The 25678-nt window shown below is 44.4% G+C and overlaps 2 protein-coding genes across 4 annotated transcripts in view; one reads left to right on the top strand and one right to left on the bottom strand.

Moving 5' to 3' along the window:
- The window catches only part of LOC143282678 (uncharacterized), a 44339-nt gene extending 29640 nt beyond the window's left edge, over nucleotides 1-14699 (top strand). For all 3 annotated transcript variants that reach the window (XM_076588351.1, XM_076588349.1, XM_076588350.1), the window contains 4 exons: nucleotides 7169-7303; nucleotides 10413-10553; nucleotides 11542-11688; nucleotides 12524-14699. In XM_076588351.1, the coding sequence (XP_076444466.1) occupies nucleotides 7169-7303; nucleotides 10413-10553; nucleotides 11542-11688; nucleotides 12524-12654 (554 nt within the window). In that variant the 3' untranslated portion in view covers nucleotides 12655-14699. The remainder of the gene's footprint in view (nucleotides 1-7168; nucleotides 7304-10412; nucleotides 10554-11541; nucleotides 11689-12523) is intronic.
- A 2277-nt stretch (nucleotides 14700-16976) lies between these two features.
- Nucleotides 16977-25678, bottom strand: part of LOC143282680 (protein MIX23-like) — a 13174-nt gene continuing 4472 nt past the window's right edge. The window contains exons 3-5 of the mRNA XM_076588354.1: nucleotides 25276-25422; nucleotides 22452-22511; nucleotides 16977-20044 (exon numbers count right to left, since the gene is read on the bottom strand). Coding sequence (XP_076444469.1) covers nucleotides 19883-20044; nucleotides 22452-22511; nucleotides 25276-25422 — 369 coding nt within the window. The 3' untranslated portion in view covers nucleotides 16977-19882. The remainder of the gene's footprint in view (nucleotides 20045-22451; nucleotides 22512-25275; nucleotides 25423-25678) is intronic.

Raw genomic sequence — 25678 nt, 5'->3', positions numbered from 1 at the left:
TCTTCATCTTCTTGTTCTTCTTCTACTTGTCCTACTTCTTCTTCATCTTCTTGTTCTTCTTCTACTTGTCCTCCTTCTTCTTCATCATCTTCTTGTTCTTCTTCTACTTGTCCTTCTACTTGTCCTCCTCCTTCATCATCATTATCATCTTCTTGTTCTTCTTCTACTTGTCCTTCTTCTGCTTGTCCTCCTCCTCCTTTATCTTCTTCTTGTTCTTGTCCTTCTACTTGTCCTCCTCCTTCTTCTTCATCATCATCATCTTCTTCTACTTGTCCTTCTTCTTCATCATCATCTTCTTCTTCTACTTGTCCTTCTTCTACTTGTCCTTCTTCTTCATCATCATCTTCTTGTTCTACTTGTCCTTCTTCTACTTGTCCTTCTTCTTCTTCATCATCTTCTTGTTCTTCTTCTACTTGTCCTTCTTCTACTTGTCCTTCTACTTGTCCTTCTTCTTCTTCTTCTTCATCTTCTTGTTCTTCTTCTACTTGTCCTCCTCCGTCTTCTTCATCATCATCTTCTTCTTCTTCTTGTCCTTCTTCTTCTTCATCTTCTTTTTCCTCCTTCTCCATTATTGTTGTCTTCTTATTCTTGTTTTTCTTGTTTGCCTTCTCCTGCTCCTTCTTCCTCTTCTTTTTTTTTTCTTTTCTCCTTCTCCTCCACCTCCTTTCCTTCTTCTTCTCCCTTGTTTGTGAGCCGCAGGTCCCAGCTCCCACCTTCACTTGTATCAAATGTTTTCACCATCATATGGCAGGTAAGACGTGCATGTACCAACATTCTGCTGGAACCAGTAGTTTAGGAAGGCTGCTAAACGATTTGGCAAAGCAACATGGGGATGAGGAGGAATGCGTGTGGGACCTACACAGAACAGAGTCTGAACAGTGACAAAGAGGGCACGTTCAGAACACTGCCAGTGGCAAAATCATTGCAAACGTCGTATTGTGCTGGGTGACGTTCATATCTGCAAGAAAGAGTATTCCCAGAGGTGGAATTTCATTCAGGTCCGAAAGAAGACAGCGTCTGGTTTTGTACACTTTTGAAAGTTTGGTTTTTTCAGAAAGCCACGGCGGCGGTCGTGATGGTTATCGTTCGTGAGGGTTTGTGTTTGAATCCTGATCTCTCCCTTCCTCTGAAGTTGGACTGGAGAATCGAACTGAGCATCTGGTCATTGGGTGACACAGTAAACTGAGTTCCAGTTTGCAGCATGCACTTGGTGCAGTGAAAAAGAACCCATGGCAGCATAAGTGTTGTCCAATGGCAGAAGAAATCCGCAATGATAGGTTCACAAATATTTGTATTGTATTTGGATTTCTTTTTTATCACAACAGATTTCTCTGTGTGAAATTCGGGCTGCTCTCCCCAGGGAGAGCGCGTCGCTAAACTACAGCGCCACCCATTTTTTGGTATTTTTTCCTGTGTGTAGTTTGATTTATTTTTCCTATCAAAGTGGATTTTTATACAGAATTTTGCCAGGAACAACCCGTTTGTTGCCGTGGGTTCTTTTACGTGTGCTGAGTGCATGCTGCACGTGGGACCTTGGTTTATCGTCTCATCCGAATGACTAGCGTCCAGACCACCACCCAAGGTCAAGATGTTGGGTTATGCTGCCGGTCAGATGTGCATAGCAGATGTGCTGTAGCATGTATGGATTTGTCCAAACACAGTGATGCCTCCTTTAGAAAGTGAAACTGAAACATCATTGTTTACTGTGGTGTGTGACACTGCTGTCAGTGTTTACCATGCTGTTTGCTGTGTGACACAGTGTCTGTACAAGGCATTGTTGTGGGGGGAGTGACATGTGACATTGCTGTGGGGGGAGTGACACTGCTGTGGGGGAGTGACATGTAACATTGCTGTGGGGGAGTGACATGTGACATTGCTGTGGGGGGAGTGACACTGCTGTGGGGGAGTGACATGTGATATTGCTGTGGGGGGAGTGACATTGCTGTGGGGGAGTGACATGTGACATTGCTGTGGGGGGAGTGACACTGCTGTGGGGGGAGTGACATGTGACATTGCTTTGGGGGGAGTGACATTGCTGTGGGGGGAGTGACATTGCTGTGGGGGAGTGACATGTGACATTGCTGTGGGGGGAGTGACATTGCTGTGGGGGGAGTGACATGTGACATTGCTGTGGGGGGAGTGACACTGCTGTGGGGGAGTGACATGTGACATTGCTGTGGGGGGAGTGACATGTGACATTGCTGTGGGGGGAGTGACATGTGACATTGTTGTGGGGGGAGTGACATGTGACACTGCTGTGGGGGGAGTGACATGTGACATTGCTGTGGGGGGAGTGACATGTGACACTGCTGTGGGGGAGTGACATGTGACACTGTTGTGGGGGGAGTGACATGTGACATTGTTGTGGGGGGAGTGGCATGTAACATTGCTGTGGGGGGAGTGACATGTGACATTGTTGTGGGGGGAGTGACATGTGACACTGCTCTGGGGTGAGTGACATGTGACACTGCTGTGGGAGGATGACATGTGACATTGCTGTGGGGGGGGGAGTGACATGTGACATTGCTGTGGGGGAGTGACATGTGACATTGCTGTGGGAGGATGACATGTGACATTGCTGTTGGGGGGAGTGACATGTGACACTGCTGTGTGAGGAGTGACATGTGACATTGCTGTGGGAGGATGACACTGCTGTGTGAGGATGACACGTGACATTGCTGTGGGGGGGAGTGACATGTGACATTGCTGTGGTGGGAGTGACATGTGACATTGCTGTGGGAGGATGACACTGCTGTGTGAGGATGACATGTGACATTGCTGTGTGGGGAGTGACATTGCTGTGGGGGGAGTGACATGTGACACTGCTGTGTGAGGATGACATGTGACATTGCTGTGGGGGGAGTGACATATGACACTGCTGTGGGGGGAGTGACATGTGACACTGCTGTGTGAGGATGACATGTGACGTTGTGGGGGGAGTGACATGTGACACTGCTGTGGGGGGAGTGGCATTTGACATTGTTGTGGGGGGAGTGACATTGCTGTTGGGGGAGTGACATGTGACACTGCTGTGTGAGGATGACATGTGACGTTGTGGGGGGAGTGACATGTGACACTGCTGTGGGGGGAGTGGCATTTGACATTGTTGTGGGGGGAGTGACATGTGACACTGCTGTGGGGGGAGTGACATGTGACACTGCTGTGGGGGGAGTGACATGTGACATTGTTGTGGGGGAGTGACATGTGACACTGCTGTGGGGGGAGTGACATGTGACATTGTTGTGGGGGGAGTGGCATGTGACATTGTTGTGGGGGGGAGTGACATGTGACATTGCTGTGGGGGGAGTGACATGTGACACTGCTGTGGGGGGAGTGACATGTGACATTGCTGTGGGAGGATGACATGTGACACTGCTGTCAGTGTTGTTTACTGTGGTGGTATGAAAGTGCTGTGGTCAGGTTCGATCCCCTGTTCTGACCTGGTGTTGTGTCCTGGGGAAAGGCACTTTACTCTTTCATACCTGACTTGGCTGGGGGAGGTTCAAATTAGCGGAGGGAGAGGATTGGGCTGTGCCTTGCTATGCAGAGCCCTAGACACAGTGGACATGAATGATGGGCGCAATAGCCGAGTGGTTTAAGCTTTGGACATTCAATCTGAGGGCCCCGGGTTTGAATCACGGTGACGGCGCCTGGTGGGTAAAGGGTGGAGATTTTTACGATCTCCCAGGTCAACACATGTGCAGACCTGCTAGTGCCTGAACCCCCTTCGTGTGTATATGCAAGCAGAAGATCAAATACGCACGTTAAAGATCCTGTAATCCATGTCAGCGTTCGGTGGGTTATGGAAACAAGAACATACCCAGCATGCACACCCCCGAAAGTGGAGTATGGCTGCCTACATGGCGGGGTAAAAACGGTCATACACGTAAAAGCCCACTCCTGTGCATACGAGTGAACGTGGGGGTTGCAGCCCACGAACGAAGAAGAAGAAGAAGTGGACATGAATTCACTGCCCTGATGGCTGTGAAAGACTGTGGGATATTTAACTTTGTAACGTTTAACCTTACTATGGTGTGTGCTATGTGACAGAGCTTCGGTACGAGGCAGTGCCGAGTGGGGGGGTCGACGTGTGACATTGCTATCAGTGTTGTTTACTGTGCTGTCTGACAGAGTGTCAGTATTTGTATTTGTATTTCTTTTTATCACAACAGATTTCTCTGTGTAAAATTCAGGCTGCTCTCCCCAGGGAGAGCACGTCGCTATACTAAAGCGCCATCCTTTTTTTTTTTTTCCTGCGTGCAGTTTTATTTGTTTTTCCTATCGAAGTGGATTTTTGTACAGAATTTTGCCAGGAACAACCCTTTTGTTGCTGTGGGTTCTTTTATGTGTGCTAAGTGCATGCTGCACACGGGACCTTGGATTATCGTCTCATCCGAATGACTAGCGTCCAGACCACCACTCAAGGTCTAGTGGAGGGGGAGAAAATATTGGTGGCTGAGCTGTGATTTTAACCAGTGCACTCAGATTCTCTTGCTTCCTAGGTGGAAGCAGTGTCGTGGGGGGAGTGGTGTGTGACATTGCTGGCAGTGTTATTTACTGTTTAATGTGGCGAGCCCAAGACACAGTGTGCGAGACCAACAGGACTGCTGCAGCTGTTCAGAAGAGGCAGGCCAGAAAGTCACGGGCAAACAAGCTCCCTGACAATGATATGTCTGTCTTTGTCTGCCCCAACTGTCAGCGAACATTTCGTGCGCAGATTGGACTATTCAGCCATCTGCGCATTCACAGATAGATTCATGATCATCCCCCCACCCCACCACCACCCTACCCCAGCTGGATGACAACGATGGTCATCATCGATCTCGATGGACACACACCACCACCTCCACTGTGGCGGACAGAAGATGCCGTGGCAGAACTGATAAGGCGTTGGACTTCTGATCCTGTGGTCAGGGTTCAACCCCCAGTTTCCACCTGGTGTTGTGTCCTTGGGAAAGGCGTTCACATTTTCCTCACTCCACCTAGATGTGAACGGGTACCTGACTTGGGGAAAGAAAAGACAGAACTGGGTCATGCCCCTCCTGTGCCGAGCCCTAGACACAGTGGGTATGAAATCAGTGACCTGATGGCTGTTGAAGGCTGTAGGACCTTTGAACATTCAACGTTTAACCGTACTATGGTGTGTGCTATGTGACAGAGTGTCGCTATGTGGTGATTCCGTGGGGGGAATGGTGTGTGTGGTGTGTGACATTGCTATCAGTGTTATCACTGTGCTGTGTGACAGAGTGTCAGTACGAGGCGATGCTGAGGGGGGTGGGGGTGGGGGGTGACTTGTGACATTGCTGTCAGTGTTATTGCTGTGCTGTGTGACAGAGTGTCAGTACGAGGCGATGCTGAGGGGGGTGGGGGGGGGTGACTTGTGACATTGCTGTCAGTGTTATTGCTGTGCTGTGTGACATTGCTGTCAGTGTTATTACTGTGCTGTGTGACATTGCTGTCAGTGTTATTGCTGTGCTGTGTGACAGTGTCAGTGTTATGACTGTGCTGTGTGATATTGCTGTCAGTGTTATTGCTGTGCTGTGTGACATTGCTGTCAGTGTTATTACTGTGCTGTGTGACATTGCTGTCAGTGTTATTACTGTGCTGTGTGACATTGCTGTCAGTGTTATTACTGTGCTGTGTGACATTGCTGTCAGTGTTATCACTGTGCTGTGTGACATTGCTGTCAGTGTTATCGCTGTGCTGTGTGACATTGCTGTCAGTGTTATTACTGTGCTGTGTGACATTGCTATCAGTGTTATTACTGTGCTGTGTGACATTGCTGTCAGTGTTATTACTGTGCTGTGTGACATTGCTGTCAGTGTTATTACTGTGCTGTGTGACATTGCTATCAGTGTTATTACTGTGCTGTGTGACAGAGTGTCAGTGTTATTACTGTGCTGTGTGACATTGCTATCAGTGTTATTACAGTGCTGTGTGACATTGCTGTCAGTGTTATTACTGTGCTGTGTGACATTGCTATCAGTGTTATTACAGTGCTGTGTGACATTGCTGTCAGTGTTATTGCTGTGCTGTGTGACATTGCTGTCAGTGTTATTACTGTGCTGTGTGACATTGCTGTCAGTGTTATTACTGTGCTGTGTGACATTGCTGTCAGTGTTATTACTGTGCTGTGTGACAGAGTGCCGGTACGAGGCCCTGCCGTGGGGGGTGACTTGTGACATTGCCATCAGTGTTATTACTGTGCTGTGTGACATTGCTGTCAGTGTTATTCCTGTGCTGTGTGACATTGCCATCAGTGTTATTGCTGTGCTGTGTGACATTGTTGTCAGTGTTATCACTGTGCTGTGTGACATTGCCATCAGTGTTATTGCTGTGCTGTGTGACATTGCCATCAGTGTTATTGCTGTGCTGTGTGACATTGCTGTCAGTGTTATTACTGTGCTGTGTGACATTGCCATCAGTGTTATCACTGTGCTGTGTGACATTGCTGTCAGTGTTATTACTGTGCTGTGTGACATTGCCATCAGTGTTATTGCTGTGCTGTGTGACATTGCTGTCAGTGTTATTACTGTGCTGTGTGACATTGCTGTCAGTGTTATTGCTGTGCTGTGTGACATTGCTGTCAGTGTTATTACTGTGCTGTGTGACATTGCTGTCAGTGTTATCACTGTGCTGTGTGACATTGCCATCAGTGTTATTGCTGTCCTGTGTGACATTGCTATCAGTGTTATTGCTGTGCTGTGTGACATTGCTGTCAGTGTTATTGCTGTGCTGTGTGACAGAGTGTCAGTGTTATTACTGTGCTGTGTGACATTGCTATCAGTGTTATTGCTGTGCTGTGTGACAGTGTCAGTGTTATCGCTGTGCTGTGTGAATTGCTGTCAGTGTTATTGCTGTGCTGTGTGAAATTGCTGTCAGTGTTATTGCTGTGCTGTGTGACAGAGTGTCAGTGTTATTACTGTGCTGTGTGACATTGCTGTCAGTGTTATTGCTGTGCTGTGTGACAGAGTGTCAGTGTTATTACTGTGCTGTGTGACATTGCTGTCAGTGTTATTGCTGTGCTGTGTGACATTGCTGTCAGTGTTATTACTGTGCTGTGTGACATTGCTATCAGTGTTATCACTGTGCTGTGTGACATTGCTGTCAGTGTTATCGCTGTGCTGTGTGACATTGCTATCAGTGTTATCACTGTGCTGTGTGACAGAGTGTCGGTACGAGGCCCTGCCGTGGGGGGAGTGCAGCAGCAGGACCAACACCATGACCCGCGTCCTGCGCCTGAAGAAAGGGGACCCCGCCCTGTGCCAGCCAGCCAAGCACCTCACACGCAAGTGTCGCAAACGTACGGCAGCACCCCCGTGACCTACAGTTATTGAAGAACTATGTTGTACATTTACAGGGGTGTGAGAGCATTGCATAAACATGCTTTTCCATTTCAAACAGCAACAAAAACCCCAAGAGATCTGTCAGTTGACCATGTCTGTCACACGCATGGATGAACCAAAGGAAATTGTCATGCTTAGTACATTCCTTTGGATAGCTTTTGTAAGCTTTGCTGTGATTGGTCAATTCTGTCCGATATGGATGCTTTATTTTCTCATGCTGATTTTTAAATGTCATCATTTTGACTGAGAATTTGAATGTTCAGGATACTGAATCTCCAACCATGAGGATTTTCTAGCATGTGAACAATGTTGAGATTGAGGACATTGATAAAGGATGGATGTTGCTGCAGATTGGACAAGGTCTGGCTGGTAGAAACTACCAAGGTACTGGACATTTGTCAGATTGACAACTCAATACAAAAAGTCAGTGTCAGTGGTAATGTTTTGTGCTTGTGGTGCAACGACACCTGGTGGTGTGTCCATCGAGATCAATGATGACCATCGTTATCATCCAGCTGGGGGATGGGGGGAGGGTGGTGGTGGGGTGGGGGGAGGATGCTCATGAATCTATCTGTGAATGCGCAGATGGCTGAATAGTCCAATCTGCGCACGAAATGTTCGCTGATAGTTGGGGCAGACAAAGACAGGCATACCATTGTCAGGGAGCTTGTTTGCCCGTGACTTTCTGGCCTGCCTCTTCTGAACAGCTGCAGCAGTCCTGTTGGCCTCGCACAACTTGGCGCCTTTGTGCACAGCAGCACGCCATTTGTCACGGTCCACTGCAGATTCCTCCCAGGAGTCGGGGTTGATATCAAATGCTTTCAGAGAGACTTTCAGAGTATCTCTGAAGCGCTTCTTCTGACCTCCGTGTGATCTCTTCCCTTGTTGCAGCTCGCCATAGAAGAGCCTTTTGGGCAGCCGATGGTCTGGCATGCGCGCCACGTGTCCAGCCCAGCGAAGCTGGGACTTGATCAGGATGGTGAAGATGCTGGGAAGGGTGGCTTTTGCGAGCACCTCTGTGTCTGGGGTCCTGTCTTGCCACTTGATGTTCAGTAGCTTCGTGAGGCATGTTGTGTGGAAGTGGTTCAGCTTCTTGGCATGTCGTTGGTACACTGTCCAAGTTTCGCAGGCGTACAGTAGTGTGGGGAGAACTACTGCTCTGTAGACCTTTAGCTTGGTCTCAAGACTAATGCCTCTTCTGTTCCAGACATTTGCATTGAGTCTACCAAAAGTTGCGCTTGCTCTTGCAATCCTGACGTTCGCTTCATCATCGATTGTCACATTTCGTGACAGTGTGCTGCCAAGGTATGTGAACCGCTCCACCGCACTGAGTCTCTGACCGTTGACTGTGATGTTGGGCTCAACGTAGGGTTTCCCTGGGGCTGGCTGATGGAGAACTTCAGTTTTCCTCGTGCTGATGGTAAGGCCGAAGTTCCTGCTGGCAGTGGCAAACTTGTCGACACTGAGTAGCTTGTCAGCTTCAGATCCAGCGTTGAGGGCACAATCATCAGCAAACAAAAAGTCTCTGATGATGTCTGTCATGACCTTCGTTTTTGCTTGAAGCCTTCTGAGGTTAAACAACTTGCCATCTGTTCGGTACTTTAGGACGATTCCAACATCGCCATCTCTGAAGGCATCAGTAAGCATTGCAGAGAACATGAGGCTGAACAGCGTTGGAGCCAGGACGCAGCCTTGCTTGACACCATTTGTGACAGCAAAAGGAGCAGATGTTTCGCCATTGTCCTGGACTCGAGCCTGCATGCCTTCATGGAATTGGCTGACCAAGGAAATAAATTTCCGAGGGGCATCCGTACTTGGCCATAATCTTCCACAGTCCCTCTCTACTCACGGTGTCGAAGGCCTTAGTGAGGTTGACATAGGTGGAGAACAGATCAGCATTTTGCTCCTGACATTTCTCTTGCAGCTGCCTTGCAGCAAACACCATGTCGGTGGTTCCGCGCTCTTTCCGGAATCCACATTGGCTCTCAGGCAAATGACCTTGGTCAAGGTGTGCTGTGAGGCAGTTTAGTAGGATCCTGGCAAGTAGCTTGCCTGCGATGGAGAGCAAGGAAATGCCCCGATGGTTATCACAGGCTTGCCGGTTCCCCTTTCGCTTGTACAAGTGAATGATAGATGCATCTTTGAAATCCTGGGGGATCGTCTCTTCTTTCCACATGAGTGAGTACAGCTGATGGAGCTTCTCAGTCAGCACAGTGCCTCCATCCTTGTAGACCTCTGCTGGTATGGAGTCTGAGCCAGGTGCTTTGCCACTGGATAGCAGACGGATTGCTTTCTGGGTCTCAAGAGGTGTTGGTGGATCGTCCAGTGCTTCGTTGATGGGGACTTGTGGGAGACGGTCTATGGCTTCATCATTTATGAAGGAAGGGCGATTTAAGACACTGTTGAAGTGCTCAGCCCAATGACTACGTGAATAGCGGCAAGGCTGTGTTGAATGCATGCACAGGATTTTTTTTTGTCAGTTTCTTGGTTTGCAAACAGTAGTTTTTTGTAGAACCCTCTCACATCCCTCAGTGTGTGTCTCATGCCTGTCATATATATTGAGGGTTGTTGCTGACAAAAAAAGTTTAAAAAAAAAAGAAGGGCTTTTGTGTCTCAGACTTGCTATGTTTGACAAGATACTAGGGCAGTATGTTTGATAAACTATGAGCCCTGTATGTTTGAGGTTTACAAATTTTCCTTGCTACATGTTAGAGCTACAAGTGCTACATGCCACATGTCTGACATGAGTATGCTATATATACTTGATAAGGTACAAGTGCTTTAAGTTTGAGGTCTACAAATTGTCTGTGCTACCTGTTTGATAGACTGAGTACTTTGTTTGGTAAGCTACAGGCATATGTTTGATAAGCTATGAGTTAAACATGCCATATTTTTGATAAGCAACAAGCGCTATGTCATATTTTTGATAAGCTACGAGTGCTATATCTTTGATAAGCAACAGTCAATAAAACAACAATCGCTAAATGTTTGAAAAGCTGTGGCAGTGCTTGCTTTGTGCGTTTGAAAAGCTGTGAGGTGTGTGCACTTTGTCATCATGTCGGACAGCCTGCAAGTTCTCCAAGGGGGAGTGGTCAGAGTGTGATGGACAGACGGGGATGAAGACACGCACTGACCACCTGGTGAAGGGGGACCCTGCCCTGTGTGAACCCACCCGGGTCATCTCCAGGATGTGTGGCAAGGAGGACAGTTAGTGTCGCTGATAGATCTCTGTGTGTGTGTGTGTGGATGTTGGGGGGGGGTATGTGGGAGTGGGTGTGCATGTGTGTTGGGGGGCTGTGTATGTGTTTATGTGTTGTGTGGGGGGGGTATGTAAGTGTGTCAGTCTCTTTGTATCACTGTGTGAATGAAAAACTGAACACAGTAGAGATATGACTTCTACATTAACGTTAAAAAGAAATCATTGTGGAATAGAGTATTGTCTGACTGATAAATCTCATGGTGGTCTGACAATGCTGGGACTGCAGCAGACAAACTTGGGCATGACCATGTTTGAGGCACAGAACGAACAGTGTGGGAATAGTTGTGCCACTGAAAATAGTGTAAATGATGGGGCTGGAAAAAGAAATGAAATAAAATGAGTAATGTGTTAAACCCTATTGTCTGGGCATAAAATCACAATGTTTTTCATATGAAATTTCATCATATTCAAGGAACGTTCCACAATCAGAAAGTGGTCAATCAGAAACAAAATCAAGCAAATCTACCTGTTTTTGAGCTTTTTTCCGTCACTGCATTTTTTGCTGAAAAGCAAGGAAGAACCAGCATGCAACATGCAATCAGTCGCCAGAAGTTCTGATTTCTTGGCAGTGTGTATGCCTTGCAGATTGATCAGAAAAGAAAAAAAAGAACGGGCAAAAATGAAGATAAAACATGTAAATGTCCTTGATCTTACTTCCAATTAACCTCCGATTGATTGTGGAACTACTTCTCGTTCGTTCGATGGACACCGCAGTTTCCGCGATGAAGGCAGCTGTATGCTGCAGGTCTTCCACACAGCTGTAGAGATTCCGGGTCACTGGAGTTGGGTCAGGCCAGTACCTCTTCCTGAGCACCTCATGGAGGGGGTAATTGTGGAATGATTCTTGCGATTCTTGAACGATATTATGAAAAAAAATTGTGACAGTAGGATTTAAGCAAACATTGATGGTGCTGACACAGTGGTTTTGGGGTGCAGAGTGCCAGTATGAGGTGGGCAACTGGAGTGAGTGTGACCCTGGCAGCCAAATGAGGACGCGTGTCAAGACGCTGACTGGGGGCGATGCTGACAAATGTCAACAGGAGATCCGCATCCAGCGACCCTGCGTGAAACCTAATGGGAAAGGTGAGGCTTTGTTCGTGTGTGTGTGTGTGTGTGTGTGTGTGTGTGTGTGTGTGAGCACATGCTTGCATGTCTGTGTGTGTGTGTGTGTGTGTGCATGTGTGTGCATGAGGATGAGCATGTGAATGATGATGGTGGGTGGGTGAGTGAGTTGGTGTGTGTGTGTTTGTATGTGTTTGTATGTATTCTGCAGCCTCTGCCATAAAATATATGTAGGTGAGACTTACAGAACCCTCAATGACCGCTTCAAGGAACACAGGGACAACATACTTGCTAGAAAAGACACCCCAGTAGGAAACCACTTCAACACCAGGCAACACAACCTTTTGCACATATCAGTGGCAGCACTTGGGTGCAACAGCTGTGGTGACTGCCTGCACAGGAAATTCATGGAAATCCAGATCATCTCCCGCCTTGCCACAATGCAACCTCATGGAATCAATGTCAGAGAGTGACATTAGTTACAGTCCCTTCTTTTCCCTCCCATTTCCCCCTCCCCACAGACAATCCCCCCCCTTCTCCTTCCCATCCACCCTTCTATCCTTGCACCCCACCATCATCTTCCTCCCACCCCCCTCTCCTCCAACAACACAGTGAGCAGAGCAGAAGTTTCCAGCTATTGAGATGTACTCACCTCTTCAATACAGGCTGCTGAGACCTGCCAACACTTCTTCACCTTTTCACTTGACAAAGAGTTTCTGACTTGAAACATTGTTTTTATCTTCATCTTAAGTTACCTTTGATATTAAACCATCTTTCATCATTTTAACTTTGTTTTAAAAGGTCCAGCAGTCACCATTTGTTCATCTGTGACATGTTGATAAACATATCTTTTCAGAGGGCTGTTTCCTGGGAAAGTGGGGAGACTATGGACCTTGCCAGAACGGAGTGATGATGAAACACCGCCCGGTCATCGCTGGAGGCATGGCGTGTGAGAGGAAAGCCGTCAAGACAAAGCCCTGTCCTTAGAGGATGCATGTCCAAAGGAGACTGCTTTGTGATGTGTGTGTGGTGCAGGTCTGATACGTCTATTTCTGTTTCTCCCGCTCTTTGATCGTGCTGCCACTCATGTTGTTGGTTGAGTTCAGTCCCTTTCATCAGCCCACCAGTCCTGTTTCACCTACTCAGCCTCTCTCTCTCTCTCTCAAACATACAAAACGAAAAAACTTAGCCGTATGGAGAGCACAGGAACAGGAGTCATGATGGCTGCCGGAAAAAGAGGGCGCTAGCCAGGGGGACAAAGGGGAGGTTACCTACTTCCGGGAGGTTATTGATCGTAGTACTTTCGTTTTCTCCGCATAGGCGGATAGTAGTTTGCACAGGACAGGAATGTCAGACCCCTGCCGGAGTCTGCACTAGTTGGGTCACGGTAAGTATGTTATTTAAACGTAATTTTAGATAGAAAATTTCCTTTTTCACTTAATGTACACACAAATGTTTCTGCACATATGCCACTTCGGTGAACACTTGTAATTCTCTACAGGAGTTGAGACAGGGTGAAATATTATGAGTGCTTCCACAGAAGTGACTTCCAAGCAAATATGATTATGATACAATTCAGTGTAGGACAAAGTTTTGTCAGTGCCCAAAACAAGAGAGGCGGACACATTTTACTGCTCCAAAATTAGTGATACAGAGATCAGACCATCAGCTAAAGAGACTGGTCCAGTAATGAAAAAAGTGAGCTTTTAAAACAGACACACGTACACTTAGCACACACACAGAACAAGTGAATACATAGACAATCTGGGAATTGGGATCACAAATTTCAAGACAGGCAAATCAGGAACAGGGGAATCACGATTACACTGTGTGTGTGCGTGTGCTGAAATTATGGACATCTGGGAGTAATACCATGGACGAGGGAGGGGGGGGGGGGTGTAATGTCTTCTGGGGGAAAGGTAGGGAAGGGGAATGACTGTGAGTCGTGATTTTTTTGCTGTGTTTTTATCAATGAAATGATGAGCCAAAAAAAAAATCTTTTGTTTGAGATGTTGCTTGCTACATTTATGAACTAGTTTGATAGCTTTTTATTTGCCTTTGTGTACTTTGTGTCCATTATGTGACCGTGATGAGTTGGTAGATCCACGCTTGCTTCCAAATGCAGTATTAAACTTGCTGTTTGTTGTATGTATTCTGAGAGTGTGTCGGACAGCACTGAAACAAGAACTTTGATACCATGAATAATGAAGCAGCTGAGTTTTCCATGAGCTTTGTTGTTGCAAGTGTACTCGACATCTAGACATTGACCTCGAGTCACAAGCGCACCTAAATAGTATACTTACCTGTGTCACAAATATACCAGTATGTGAAGTATTTGTTTGTCATGAGTGTTCAAGAGCTGTCACAACTGTACCAGAGTAGTGTATTTGGCTGTTGTACCTGGTAATGTAAATACTGGGCACGAAAAGATAAGGCCCATCCTCTGTGATGTCAGGGGTATGTTCTTCAAAAAAATAATTACAATGAACAATATTGAAACTAATTGTCCGTACATGTGGGTATTGCTATGATGGACGATGTTTTTTGGGTGCAAATTTGTCATCAGTTGATCACAAAAAATTGGTGTTTGCCTGGAAAAGAAATGCAGATTTTTTTTGTGAAAAATGAGTTTAGATTTGCCGATCCATTTTAAAAAGCTGAAAATTTAAGGGGGATTTTTGTGCTGTATGTGCCAGGCAGAATATTCCTAAGAACAAACGAACAATTTAGCCAGGTTAAAGTGGAGACACATACACATTTGTCATGATGTCAGTAAAAGCAACTGTGCCAGACAGATAAAGCCAGAAAACTTGGAACAGCAGACACAGGAAAGGCGTGAGTATGGGTCCTGGAAAAAGTGGGGCTGAGAGAATACCGACAATCACTAGAAAAAAAAAAAATTAGCTAAATTGCCGTTCAAAATATTCCACATTGCACATGCAGCATTAAATCCCAGGAAGCTTGTCCGATTTTTGTAGTTGGATTAGCAGAAGTAAAGTAATTTTCACATTGGAAAAAAGAAAAGAAAGAAATCTTCTGCGTGCGAACATGATTATTTGTGCTCAACAGTTAATAAATTTAAGCTATTGTTCATTTATTGCAGTGTCCACACATATTGACATTTAAGGATCAACTTTACATATTATGTCTTCTTTGGAAGAGCATACCTCTGATATCATGGTGACCCTGAACTTTTTGTTTGTAAAAGCTGTAAGAGTTGTACTAGAATAGTGTAGTTAGCTGACAGTCACAGTTGTACCTGGTAATGTATTAAAACTGTCACAGTTGCACCAGAGAAGTGAATTTAGCTGTCACAGTTGTACCTGGTAGTGTATTTAGCTGTCACAGTTGTACCTGGTAGTGAATTTAGCTGTCACAGTTGTACCTGGTAGTGTATTTAGCTGTCACAGTTGTACCAGAGTAGTGAATTTAGCTGTCACAGTTGTACCTGGTAGTGAATTTAGCTGTCACAGTTGTACCTGGTAGTGTATTTAGCTGTCACAGTTGTACCTGGTAGTGTATTTAGCTGTCACAGTTGTACCTGGTAACGTATTTAGCTGTCACAGTTGTACCTGGTAGTGAATTTAGCTGTCACAGTTGTACCTGGTAGTGTATTTAGCTGTCACAGTTGTACCTGGTAGTGTATTTAGCTGTCACAGTTGTACCTGGTAGTGTATTTAGCTGTCACAGTTGTACCTGGTAGTGTATTTAGCTGTCACAGTTGTACCTGGTAGTGTATTTAGCTGTCACAGTCGTACCTGGTCATGTATTTAGCTGTCACAGTTGTACCAGAGTAGTGAATTTAGCTGTCACAGTTGTGCCAGAGTAGTGAATTTAGCTGTCACAGTCATACCTGTTAATGCATTTAGCTGTCACAGTTGTACCTGGTAACGTATTTAGCTGTCACAGTTGTACTAGAGTAGTGAATTTAGCTGTCATGGTTGTACTTGGTAACGTATTTAGCTGTCACAGTTGTACCAGAGTAGTGAATTTAGCTGTCATGGTTGTACCTGGTAACGTATTTAGCTGTCACAGTTGTACCTGGTAGTGAATTTAGCTGTCACAGTCATACCTGTTAATGCATTTAGCCGTCACAGTTGTACCTGGTAGTGAATTTAGCTGTCACAGTTGTACCTGGTAACGTATTTAGCTGTCACAGTTGTACCAGAGTAGTGAATTTAGCTGTCACGGTTGTACCTGTTGATGCATTTAGCTGTCACAGTTGTACCTGGTAATGTATTCAGCTGTCACAGTTGTACCTGGTTATGTATGTACCTGAATGTTAATGGCATAGGAGGATATACATTGTACTAAGAATCAAAATCACTCGCATGGTTGAGCAGCATATTTGCTTTGTACTTAATTTTTGCTTGTACTTCATACTTTGTACTCAGTCGCATGTATTTAATTTCTTATACTATTTTTGCTTGTTACTGGTATTTGTTTCGTGTACAATTTGTGTTCTGTATTCAAGTATAATTGAGTAAGGCATTTGCATAGTACTGTAATAGCACATATATTTGCAACCAGATAATTGCTTTGCATATAACTCATTGTAGATAAGCAGTATATTTTTCTGTATTTTTTCTTTATTATTGTAACAATTACACTAAAAGATGCAAGTTACCAAGTAATGATTTTTCACAGATGTGAAACATAACAAAGCACTGCTAAATCTCATGTCTCTGGTTTTGCATATTACTTCTTTTTTTGTGCCTCAGAATTGGGCACATTTTGTTTTCAGTATTTTGAAGATGAATGATGACGGGGGGGTATGGGGGGTTCATGCTGCTGTGGGGGTGTGTCTATGTATGGGACCCCTTGACAAGGCTGTGCTCCTGTCACCAGGCACAAACCAGACCCAAGAGATACAGACACATGCAGTGTTGGTCAGGAAATGTTGAGCATCATTCTCAAAGATGTATTCATGAAGTGGATGACCCACAACGGTGTGGTCCCTGTCTTCCCATTTGAGCCCATACAACACTCAAATCTGGGTAGGAGCCAGCCACAGGCTGTGAAAACCTGACTGGGCTCAAACTTAGTCTTCCCAGTCACATTTACCACTGCGGCTGGCGATATATGGTCACTGTAGGTTCCTTGTGAAATTGTTGTTATATTAGCATTTGAGTTTGTCAAGAAGTTGTAGGGTAGCCACATATACCCATACCACATCAGAACCAAAGCAGATTGCCAGCACAAGAGTCTCATGGCTGACACTGAGAATAAGATGGTAAGGTGTCAAGGACAGTCTGTTGATATGCAGGGATGTGAGGGCAATGTGTAAATATGCTTTTCCATTTTATTCACACACAAAAACCTACCAAAAAATGATACTTCTTTCAGTTGAATGTGTCTGCCACGCACATGGGTAGATAGAAATGGTCACACGTAGTACATTCCCTTCACTGGCTTTTGTAAGCTTTGCTGTGATCGGTAATTTTGTGTGCGCATTCTGCATGCTCTGTTTTCTTGTGTTGATCCTTTGGTTTGTCTACATTTTGACTTGAGAATTTGACTGTTTAGCGAATATTCCATCATAAGGAATTTACAGAGTGCAATGGATGTTAAAATTGTGGAAACTGGTAAAGAATGTCAATGCATACACAGCATGTTTTGGCAGTTCCTTGGGTCGTAAAAAACGCATTTTGTCCAACCCAGATCCCCCAGCAGGGTGTTGCCCCTGCACCCAACTAGGGGCTTTAAGAGGCCCTTGAACTCTGGCTGCAGAAAAAGCTAAGTTCAGTCCCTCTCAAACCCAAATGAAATGATGGTGCTTAGAGCCTCGCCGAAAATATGTATACATATACCCAGTGCCCCAGTCCTAAAGTGCCACCAGCAAAATGATCCGTAAGCAGTGATGGCAAATGAGGGTGGATTTTGTCCCTGTAATTATAATTTGGTTTTTCTTTACATTTGACATTTATTTCAAATGTACACAATTTTGTTATGTAGTCTAGTGTTAATGTTTGAGATCTCACTGTTTCTGGTGTAATTCCTGCGTGGTAAGCATTTGTTCATTTCACACAGGCTCAAGGAATATATTTTTGAAACTTCAGTGTGGCCATTGTCTGTCAGTCAGTTCATCTGAAACATCCAACTTGCTTTTCAGTGTGTGGTGTTTTGCGTCTGTGATACAGCACCAGTGAAAGAATGTGATCAGCAGATGGTGGTAAAATGTGCATCATGCACAGCAGCAGCAGGTGGATAAAAAATGGGTGTATGGTATGGGAAGATCAAGATAAATTTATTAAACTGAAGTGAGTTGTTTGGGAAGAACAAGGAGGTCAATGGCTATGGGTGATGTGTGGCTGACACAGCAGCAGTTTATTTTCTGGCTTCATTCCCATCCCAACTTGTTTTAAATATTGGAAAGACTACACATAAACATACTTGCTTTGTCGGATTCAGTGTAGCATCAGTGGAGAGGCCAGGCCTGGGTTGCATGTGCGATCTTTGCATCGCTAAATTAGCTGAGACTGTGATGGACGATCCAGGATGTGGCCGTGTCTGGGGGATTTGGATAAATTGGTGTGGGAATAATGCCACTGCAATACAGATGATGGGGCAGCAACAACAACAACAACAAAAGCTTTTGTTGAGAGTGTTGCTCACTTTATGGAATAGTGCAAAGTTAGGAACGTTCTTAATGCTAAGCAAACCTAGCACTGTTAAGCTCACTTATGCAACACATACACTGTAGCTCTGCTCTGACACAAGTCCATTTCAGTGAGAAACTATTTGATTTTGGTTGCACTGTCCTCTCCTATCATCACTGGATGCTTTCAAAACAAACCACAAAGCAGAGAGCGATGCGAATCTCGTTTTCATTTTGATGGCCCGTCATAAATCCTTGTTTTCTTTCCCCCTCCTTCCTTCCCCCACCCTGTCTTTTCACATATTTCATTGCTTGTTTAGGCAAGTTGTTAAATTTAGTTCCAGCTTGTATACTTTGAACTGTCATATTTGTTTGATGTTAATCGGAATTCTGCATCTGCAGCTTTCAGTTCAAGATTTGCATGCTTTCTCTGACGAAACACCCCTCTGATCACGGTTTGGAAGTTGTATTTAAAAAAAAAAAAAGTTTAAAAGGCTTTATACTTAGTTTCTTTGAAAATGTTGGGATGCTTTTATAACCTGGTTTATTCTGTGCAATAAAATATTTAAGAATTTTCACCTTGTGGAGTTTTCTATAGGAGAGGCTGCGCAAAATGTTCAACTAAATCAACACACTGTTCACGAACACACCGCTAAACATTCATGCCAACACCGAAACATTCAGTCGCTGCAGACCTTAATCATAAATGATAAACAAACAAGGCAAGTTGCTATCAAAACACTTGCGTTTTATACATATAATTCTCATAACACGTTTTGGACAATTTTGGTCTAATAACTCACCATGCAAATCATGCCGTCCCAAACTGGTAATGGTTACACAAGATTCTTTAAGCTCATACGTCCATTCACACACACAAAAAAAGACACACACACCACACAAACTGTCAGTCAATGCTGAATGAATTACGCTTTCTCCTCCAGGTAATACAGTACCGCCATATTACAGACAAATGTTTAACAGCTGTCGGGAATGGTCAATTTGAACCACAACAACTGGTGACAATCACAGCAGGAAATTAAGATACAGGAGATCTAATCAAAAGTAAACATCAATTGAAAACCTGGGCGAGGGTGAAAACCAGGTCAGATGCAGCTTTCAGAAAAGAATCACTTCCCACTCGTCCAATATTCATGACGTGTGTAGAACATTTTTTTCTGCCTGTTTGTTACAATGCCCTTTCTCATGTATTCTGAGTCTGCTGGCCCCAGTGCTTGACACAGGAAAGAATGGTTCATAAACCTTCAACACTCTCATGTCAAAATCGTCTTAAACCACATAGATCATGTCCCTTGAGCAGGAGAAATAATGAACATGAACTGATAACTGCTTTCCAGCACAGTGATACGCCACCAGTCAGACAGTGCCTTCACCTCACTGTGTTACACTTCTCCCTTGCACCACACATCATGTGGCATTCATCACTAGCAGCGCTGCCATCACAGAGATAACTGATCACTTCACTTTTCTCTTCTTTTCTTCTAGCATTCTGAAACAAAACTGTCTGGTCAGCATTCACTGTCACACGCAACAATGGAACAAACAGAACTGAAAAGGACATGACTTTTCACCTGCCACACATTTGAAGAAAACGCCTTACAAACACACCAACACATCACACGTTTTCACAAAAATGACAGCAGAATCAGGTGCTAATGTGCCTGATGTAGAGCCAGTTGTTCTATCATCATCAGTTGGCGTCAGACTGGAGGGGCCTGTGGGGGGTCTGTAGGCATTTCGACACCTTTCATAGAAAACCTGCACAAACCAACCAACCACACTCTTAAGCTTCTCCTCCACTGCAGAAAACAAGTTAATGATTTTTTTCCCCCACTTTTTGGTTCTCTCAATGTGCCAATGCAAGCACACACAATATATCTTAACCCCTTGAGTGCCCCAGGATGGAAATTTCCGCCCCCTTCTGGTGTGCAACAAGGACAGAAAACTCCATCTGTGTTTTTGTAGGAATTTTCCTATTATAGCAAAATCGTTAAATTTACATGGAATTCTAATTACCTGTACTAGACTGCGTGTTCATTTTCCTTTCAGAAAAGTACAGGTTATATACCGAGTCGAATCAAGTACACAGAATGTAAGAATACAATAAACACAAGCCGCATGCAGCAAAATAAGGCCAAATGAATACACTTAATAGCCAAAAAAAAAGCGTAAGTCGAGACAGAGCGTAAACCTGACAAGATGGCGTGGAGAGCCTTTGCCAAAGGAATGATTCAGCACTTACAGCTTTTAGAGGCGTTTGATTGGCTAAGAGCGGACTGGGCAAGACGGCTCGTCTTTTCACTGTTAGCCACACGAAATTTGGCCAAGCAGAGCAAACCGATAGGCCTAGTTTGCATCAGTTTGACATGGTACAGTATATGACACCAAAATATACTTTCTTTTAGTAGTTTGCATACAAGATCTAAAAAAATTATTCTCTCAGACTAAAACATCCCCTGGCAAATAGTTATCACTCAGGCATAGGCTAGGCACTGAAAGGGTTAAGATATCAGACAACAATGGAAACTTATGTGAGTGCTATGTGAAGATATTGTATTTTACTTTTTGACACAACAGGCTTTTCTTTGTGAAATTTGGGTAGTTGCTCTCCTAAAGATGAGCGAATCACCACAGTGCAGCAACCCCCACCTTTTTTTTTTCATCTTGCCTTTTTTCTTTCTGAATTGTTTTACTATTAAAATGGATTTTCTACAGAATGTTGCCATGGACAAACAGTTTGTTGCCGTGTTCTTTTACATGTGCGACATGCATGCTGAATGCAGGACCTCAGTTTCTCAGCTCATCCGAATGACCAACACCTTGACCACTACTCAAGATCTAGAAGATGGAGTAAAAATCCTGGTCATTTACGGGTCACTAAGACTCAAACCCATGAACACATGCTTCTCGTCAGGCGCATTACCACTGGAACACTGCTCCACCCTACGTTGAGCACAGTGGTGTGCTGTGCAGGAGGGGCCAGTCTTGTGTCGCCATCAGGACCTGGCAGACAGGAAGAGGACCAACCCCTGGTTCACGTCCATAGCTGGACATACCCAACCAACAAACCTGTGTCCGGAGTCATTCCTGAGACCTCTGGACAATCCGTGTTTGATTACCTTCATTTCTGACCTGTGAGGAGCACCTTTTCGTTTCTTTCTTTTTTATCCTCTTTCAATCAAATCTTACCTGAGGCCTTCAGGTGAATTAAAAAATTTTTGGGATCCCAGGGACTCTTTTGCCATAACTCTACAGGATCCCAGACTACCTTGAGAGGGTTACTCTAATACTGCACATTCTTATCAAATCTGCATTTCTACACGTCTAATATCTATACAAATGCAGTCATACCTTCTGGTCATAATTGAACAGGTTTCTGGGCCAAGAAGTTAACACATGAGTTACTGAGGAAGCAGAAATGAAGAGAAAATAAACTGTAGAAAAGAAAGGAACGGTGCACTTCCAGAAGGTGAAGAGAAACCCTTTCATGGCAGATGATCTAGTGACAGACAGAAGCTCCAATGCATAATTTTCATGTGCATGCATGTTGTGTTGTCCTGCATGTATGTTGACCTGGAAGACCAGAGAAATCTCCATCCTTTTTCTCCACCAAACCCTGAGACCTGGATTGAACTAAGGACCCTCAGACTAAAAGTGCAACACTCAAACCACTCAACTGTTACTCCCAGTAACCAAAGATGAGAAGAAATTCTCTCCTCCCATTTAAAAGCAACTTTCAGAACTTGGAAGGAGATTTGGAGGGATGGGAAAGGGCTGTGAATCAGTAGTGTCTCAGGGCTAGTAAACAATAATGAATGGAATTCAGAAATGAGTGAAATGATGAGTAGAGAAATATGAAACAGTTTCAGATTCAATAAGGTGTCAAAGTGTGGGAAAAAGAAAAAAAAGATGGAGTAAGGGGGTAAACAGATGTCTGTCCGAAATATGAAATAAGGATGATGTACTTAACTCTCCACGAGACAAAACTCACAAAGGCACATGTTGTTCAACATTATATGCCTTTGTCTAACAAAGAGCAACTGTACTTACCCCTTTATTGATTAAAAAAACAAAGGAGAAGTGAAGTTTACTAATGCATATTTATCTAACAGGGTGAAAGAGTGAACATGGTAATGGAAAAAAAAACTGACAATCATATCATTACCTTTAGGGTGCGGTCTTTCACAACCTCTTCTACATTCAACTCTTGCTGCATCAGTCGGAGCTGAAACAAATGAATGCTAACTTAAAATGACAGCACCAATGCACAAGAACACTGAAACAATGGGAAAAAAACACAACAAAAACAAACAAAAAAAAACTACACCTATCAGTGAACTTTTATTCAGACATTTTTTTCCTATCACTGACTGAAGGCAGAACACCAACTGGTGCTCATTTACTTGTTGCTTATAGCCCAGCCAAACGCACAGGGCCACATCAATGCTAAAAAACAACAACTGTCAATACTGATCCCATAGAACCTGAAAACACACACACACACACACACAAATGGAAAAGAAAATTATACATATGAACATTGTACAGTCATATCCACGCACAAAAACCTACGACATATCTCTGACATCGACCATTCCATCAATTTTCCTCATCACACACATAATTATTATTATTATTTTTTTTTTTTTTTGCTGCCCCATCATCTGCATCGTTTCAGTGGCATTATTCCCACGCTGTTCATTTAGATCCCCCCATACACGGCAACACCCAGGTTCGTCCGTCACAGTTCCAGCGTCGGCAGTCCGCAGGGAACCATCAATGTTAGGTCGCCAGGAGGCCACACACCAGAGGAGACCCTGCACTGCTGCTGAGTCACTTCGGTGGTGTTCAGTGGTGCCTGTTCTGATTCAACGTACTTAGGACACCACCTACTAAGCCCCCTACTAACGACAATAAAGGCTTAATCGCGGAGCCAGACTGAGTGAGCGTCCCTCCCAGAGTGGAGACCGCCACTACATCCCTCAAACAACAGCCCCCCATGAACATGCCGACATTGAAGATATTGACAGGACTCACCCCAAGCACATAAGTGGAGGGGTATTGAAACTAAGGTCACCATGAGAGCAGGGCAGGAAAGGCCAAAGACTTTGAGACTGTTTTGTTTATATTGATGATGATGGAGGAGGAGGATGACAATGACGATGACAATGTTGCTATGGAGGTCCATTTTGGTTTGGGACTGCGTGACAAGGCTGTACTCTACGCTTCCTGTGATAATGATATCCCGGCGTTAACCAGGCCTGAGAGATACAGACACTTGCAGTGTTGGTCAGGTAATTAGAGCAACACACCCAAAGACGCATCCTTGAAGTGGATGACACTCGACTGTGTGGTCCCAGTCTCCCCGTTTAAGCCCACAGCACACTCAACTCTGGGTAGGAGCCGGCCACGGGCCGAAAAACCCACCTCTGCTGTGATTCGAACCCACATCCTCCCAGCCGTCAGTCCGCGACGCTAACCACTTCGCCACGGCGGCTGGTTACACACACATAATTATACCTCATACCTAATATATCATTATATGTCGTAACAAGTACATTGATTAACACACACAAAAAAGAGTACCAATGGACTGCTCACACAGTCGAGGTTAAAAACTATAATACACACACACACATAATTATAACAGTAAGAATGCCCAACAATCAAGTCCAGAAAAAAATCCAGGCCTTCTTGAACAAATTATTGGTGAGCAGACCAGCAAGACAGAAAAGAAGAAAGGAAGAGATGACAAACAGAAGCAGCAGAAAAGAGGAAATTTCTAGCGTAGGAAAGATGAAATACTATTCACATTGAAAGAGTCCCCACAATCCCCAAAGGGGGAGGGAGGCACTGGGGGTGGGAGAGAATCCTACTATTGACGGCAGAACATCAGTGCCAGTTTCAGTTTCTTAAGGAGGCGTCAATGTGTTTGGACAAATCCATACACATATATACACGCCACACCACATCTACTAGACAGGCCTTGAGTGCATGCACACACACACACATGCACACACACACACATATTTCTTCTACAATGTTTTGTCAGAGGACAATACATATTGCCATGGGTTCTTTTCAGCAGGCATAGTGCATGTTGCACATGGGAACCTTGACTTAGTGTCTTATTCGAATGACTGTCTAGTTTGATTTTCCAGTCAAACTTGGGAGAAAGTGTGAGACCGGGATTCAAACCCAGACCCTCACAGACACTGTACTGGCAGCTAAGCATCTTAACCATTCTGCCACCTGCCACCAACCGTATCAAAGTCAGTGCACATATACAATGAAGTCAGTAAATTGTCCAGTGTCTCTATCCTAAAACTGCTCATGGACATCTATAATCTGAAAGGTAAAAAATGATCACAAAGACATCCATAAATCTGAATGGTTCAAAATAATCACAAACAATAAGTCTAAAAATCTGTCAGGCTAGAAATGATTAACCACACATGGACATATGAATATAGAAATCTGTATAACTAAATCACACAGACAACTATTTCTTTCCAACAGTCCTATCTTGCAGGCATCTCATTAACATGATGAAACAGAAAACAGAACCAAAAAAGCTTTCTGTCAATTTCAAACTGAACAGAAACAGCGCCATTTGCTGTACTATCTAAGCAGCTATCAATTTTGTTCACATCGCTAACTCAACAGAATATGTGCGCACTTAGCAGACATGAGGCGCCATGGCAGAATCGGTTAAGCATTGGACTTCTGATCCAGTGTTTGCCATGTTTTGACATGGTGTTGTGTCCTTGGAAAACGCACTTTACTCAAATCTTCTGCTCTCCTCCCAGGTGTGAATGGGTAGCTAACTTTGCTCAGGGGAGGTTCAAACGGCAGAAGAGGATTCAGCCCTACCTTCTGATGACAAGCCCTGGACACAGTGGACAGGAATTCACTGAAAGGGACCTTTAAACTTTTTCACTTCACAGACAGTCTTGCACACTGCAACATTTCTCCATGTGATTACAAACCTTGGTCTGCTCCTTCCTGAGTTTTTTCAAGACTTCGCCACTGTCAGGATTGTCTGCCTTGGCTTTTCGTAGACCGCCGACATCGTCAGACACTTTGGCAATGCATGTTTTTATTGCCTTCTCACGTGCACTGTATGACTGCTCCAACTGAAATTAATCCAACAGAGATTATGCCCACATTACATCAGTGTCTGAACAAACCTGTGTGAACATTAAACAATTTTCTCATTTTTCTTTTTGCCTTGGTGATGACAAAAAAATGTACTGGTACTATCACACACTACATATTACCTATAACATTATATGCAAGTAAAGTAAGGCAACATAAAATGTAACCATCTTGTGCTTTCAGTCAAACTGTCCACACTTTTTCTGTATTCTTATTAAAAATGCAAAACCTGAA

Source organism: Babylonia areolata, chromosome 6, assembly GCF_041734735.1.
Source record: "Babylonia areolata isolate BAREFJ2019XMU chromosome 6, ASM4173473v1, whole genome shotgun sequence".
Classification (NCBI taxonomy): domain Eukaryota; kingdom Metazoa; phylum Mollusca; class Gastropoda; order Neogastropoda; family Buccinidae; genus Babylonia; species Babylonia areolata.
The sequence above is the reverse complement of the archived record's forward strand: the minus strand, read 5'-3'. Positions and strand labels throughout refer to the sequence as shown.